We start from the raw sequence: 3,455 nt of genomic DNA on the forward strand, positions 1-3,455 counted from the left end.
AGAAACTGAACAACCATTGTTGGGGCGGCAGACCCTGAGCCGTTGGAATTAGATAATTGATTTTTGTCATGTTTCGGAAAAGGAGCCTGATTACAAGATTCAGTTGGAGCAGTTATTGAACAGATACGCTGCAGTTTTCAAAGGTGAATTGGGTTGTTTCAAACATAGCAAGCAGCATCTGTCTTTAAAGGATGAAACAGTTCGGAAGTTTTGTTAGTCAAGAAAAGTTCCATTCGCATTCAAGTAGAAAGTGGAAGCGGAAATGAACCGGCTAGAAGAAATGGGCATTATTTCTGTGGCGCCATCATGTGGCGCACACCGCAGGTCCCTGTTCTTAAGAAGGATTTATCATTGAGACTGTGTGCAGACTATCGTATCACTGTCAATCCGTTCCTGGTGGACAATCGTCATCCATTCCCGGTTATTGACGAGGTTTTTGCGGCGCTGCAGGGTGGAAAACATTATTCGAAACTTGATCTGAAGAACGCGTATTACCAATTGGAGGTGGATGATGAATCAACAAAGTTATTGGTCTGGAGCACGCATCGAGGTGTGTATTGGATGAATCGACTTCTTTTCGAAACGAAGACGGCGTGTTCCATCTTTCAAGCGACATTGGAGAAAGTTCTTCAAGGCTGTCCTGGTACAATCATCTACCTAGACGATATTCTAGTTTTGGGTGCAACCGTGACAGAGCACTTGGAAAACCTGAATAAAGTATTATAACGTCTTCAGGAGACTGGATTTTCACTCAACAAACAAAAATGCCAGTTTTTCAAGCAAGAAATGAGATATCTTGGTCACATTATTGATCAGAATGGTTTACACAAAGATCCAGAGAAGGTAAACGCAATAATGGATGTCAAACCCCCGAAAGATGTTAAGAAAATTCGAGCGTTTGTCGGTCTAGCAAACTATTATGCCATGTTTTGTACAAGTTTGGCGTATTTTTTGAATTCGATGTATGAGCTTTTGAAGGACAATACGAAATTTATTTGGACAGACAATCGGCAGAAGGCTTTCGAAGCGGCAAAGAAACTAATTTCGGAAAATACAGTGTTGGCTCATTATGATCTGGAATTACCGATAAAACTCTACTGTGACGCATCCAATGAAGGCATCGGTGCTGTGATTGTGCACGAGTATCCTGACAAGACTGAGCGACCTATTTCATTTACTTCAAGGGTGTTTAAAAAACATGAAGTTGGATACTCGGTGATTGAAAAAGAAGCTTTGGCCATTCATTATGGAGTTAACAAATTCAAAAATTATCTGCATGGCAGACATTTTAAGCTCATGACAGAGCACAAACCTTTGACCAGTCTGTTCAGCTCTAAGGGTGTACCAGAAACGGTGTCTGGGTGTTTGCAGAGATGGGCGGTTTTCTTGTCGAATTGTGACTACGAAATACATCACGTGAAAGGAATCCAGAACATTCCAGCAGATATCTTGTCACGATATCCTATTGAAAGCAGTGACGGTAAAGAGGACGAAGATGAATCCGTAAGTTTCCTGAATTTTATCGAAACTGAAACTCGATCACTAGTCGAACGAAAGCAAATTGTTGTCGCGACAGATTGCTGAGCCGTGATGTGGAATATGTTAATTCTGGTTGGCCGCAAACTATTCAAGAGGAAGAATTGAAACTTTTCCATCGTAAACGAGAAGAATTAAGCGTTGAGGAGGGAGTTCTGTTGTGGGGTTACCGCATTGTGGTTCCTGCCAAACTGAGAAAATTTTTACTGGACGAGCTTCATTCGGTCCATCTTGGAATAGTGAAGATGGAGTGTTTGGTTAGATTATATTTTTGGTGGCCTTCACTGGATAAAGAGATTAGAGACATTGGCAAAAAGACTGATCTGTGTATCCAGAACCCTCTAGTGGTCCCCGTGGTTCTGTGGATAGCGATGTCGGTCGGCTAGCTCTCTCACACGGTTGTGATATCGGGTTCGATTCCCGATCAGGTCGAGGATCTTTTCGAGCTGGAAATTTTCTCGACTCAGCACTGGGGCACGGTGTATCGTTGTACTTATCCTACAACATGCAAAGTGTGCCAAAAACAATATCGATAACAAATTTTCTCAACTAATCTAGTTGCTCGAGACCGCATTAGCCCCCCAGGCTAGCGTGCGATAATGTTATTGTGTATCCAGAACCGACCTGAGCGAAGCGATCCAATATCTCCCTGGCGTCTTACTAGCGATCCTTGCGATCGTGTACATTTGAATTTGAATATTTTGTGTTGGTTGATAGCTGCAGTAAGTGGATCGAGACGTATGCAGTACGTTCGTTAACCTCGGAGGAAACTATCGAGAAAATTGCGGAGTTTGCAAGTAGATTCGGAGCCATTGGAACACTGGATAATGGAACTGCGTTTTCATCAAAGAAGTTCAGAGTTTTCTGCACTAACTACGGTATCAAGCATTTGACAACAGCGCCGTATAGTCCCTGTTCCAATGGTGCAGCTGAAAATGCGGTAAAAACTGTAAAAAATGCATTAAAAAAGTTATCATCAGATTCAGCGTTCAAGCGAAAGTCAGTGACGTGGCAACTGAACTCATTCCTGGAGATGTATCGTGCCACTCATCATGCTACAACCGGAGAGAGCCCATACAAGCTAATGTTCGGTAGAGAGATGCGAATCCGGTTTGATAAGCTCAAGGCTAATTCTGAGAGACGACACCGTGAGACAATTGAAGATTTCAACGTTAAGAAGAAGAATTTCATTTTTGAATTAGGAGAAACGGTTTATGCTCGAGACTACCGTAATCCAAAGAAACCTTTATGGGTGTGAGCAAAGATAATTGATAAAATTGATGCTGTACTGTACGAGTGTGTTTCGGATGAGCTCGGAATTATCAAGCGCAGGAGTCATCAGCTGTTGAAGTACTCTTTCGACGACTATGAAAACGACGCAAGCAATTCTATTAAAGCTGATGCACAGCTCAATGACAACCCGGGCATTGAAACGAATGGCGAGTGATGCCTGCTTTCGAGATTCATCTAAATTATTCAGATTTTGAACAAGTATCCAGCGACGCAGATTGACAGTCTCAGTCTTCCAGTTTTTCATGAATAACACTGGTATTCACAGGTTTTGCTCTAGAGCTTAGACTGGAAAAATATGAAAGGTTATAGTTTCTTAACCATTGATGTGAATTTTGGTGCTCCTAGCAAAGATAACTTTTTCAGAGAATGAGTTTTCCCGTAAAGAAGCGACAAACCCGACGAGCACTTACTGTGCAGCATTTCACGACACTTCTGCATACACTTGACTCTCCAAAACTAACAAGAAAGGTTAAAAAGCCATAATTTTTATGGCCAGCTATTTTGAGCAACATTTTATACGCTTTTGTCAACCGATTTAATCCAGATTTGATTGTTTCTGTCTCACAACAAGTTCATCACTTCAAATTTTGCATGAAACGTTGCAATTATGCCATTTCAAATGTTGC

At 41.7% G+C, this 3,455-nt stretch overlaps 1 protein-coding gene across 1 annotated transcript; it reads left to right on the forward strand.

Moving 5' to 3' along the window:
* Positions 1-306: 306 nt before the first annotated feature.
* LOC129726704 (uncharacterized protein K02A2.6-like) lies at positions 307-726 on the forward strand. Its single transcript, XM_055683704.1, has one exon. It carries the CDS (start codon positions 307-309, stop codon positions 724-726), a length of 420 nt encoding a protein of 139 aa, XP_055539679.1.
* The last annotated feature ends 2,729 nt before the right edge of the window (positions 727-3,455 follow it).

This window comes from Wyeomyia smithii, chromosome 3 (genome assembly GCF_029784165.1).
Source record: "Wyeomyia smithii strain HCP4-BCI-WySm-NY-G18 chromosome 3, ASM2978416v1, whole genome shotgun sequence".
Taxonomy (NCBI): Eukaryota; Metazoa; Arthropoda; class Insecta; order Diptera; family Culicidae; genus Wyeomyia; species Wyeomyia smithii.

Bases quoted from the DNA above. Each gene is read 5' to 3' on its own strand.
- LOC129726704 (XM_055683704.1), top strand. From the start codon at position 307: ATGTGGCGCACACCGCAGGTCCCTGTTCTTAAGAAGGATTTATCATTG.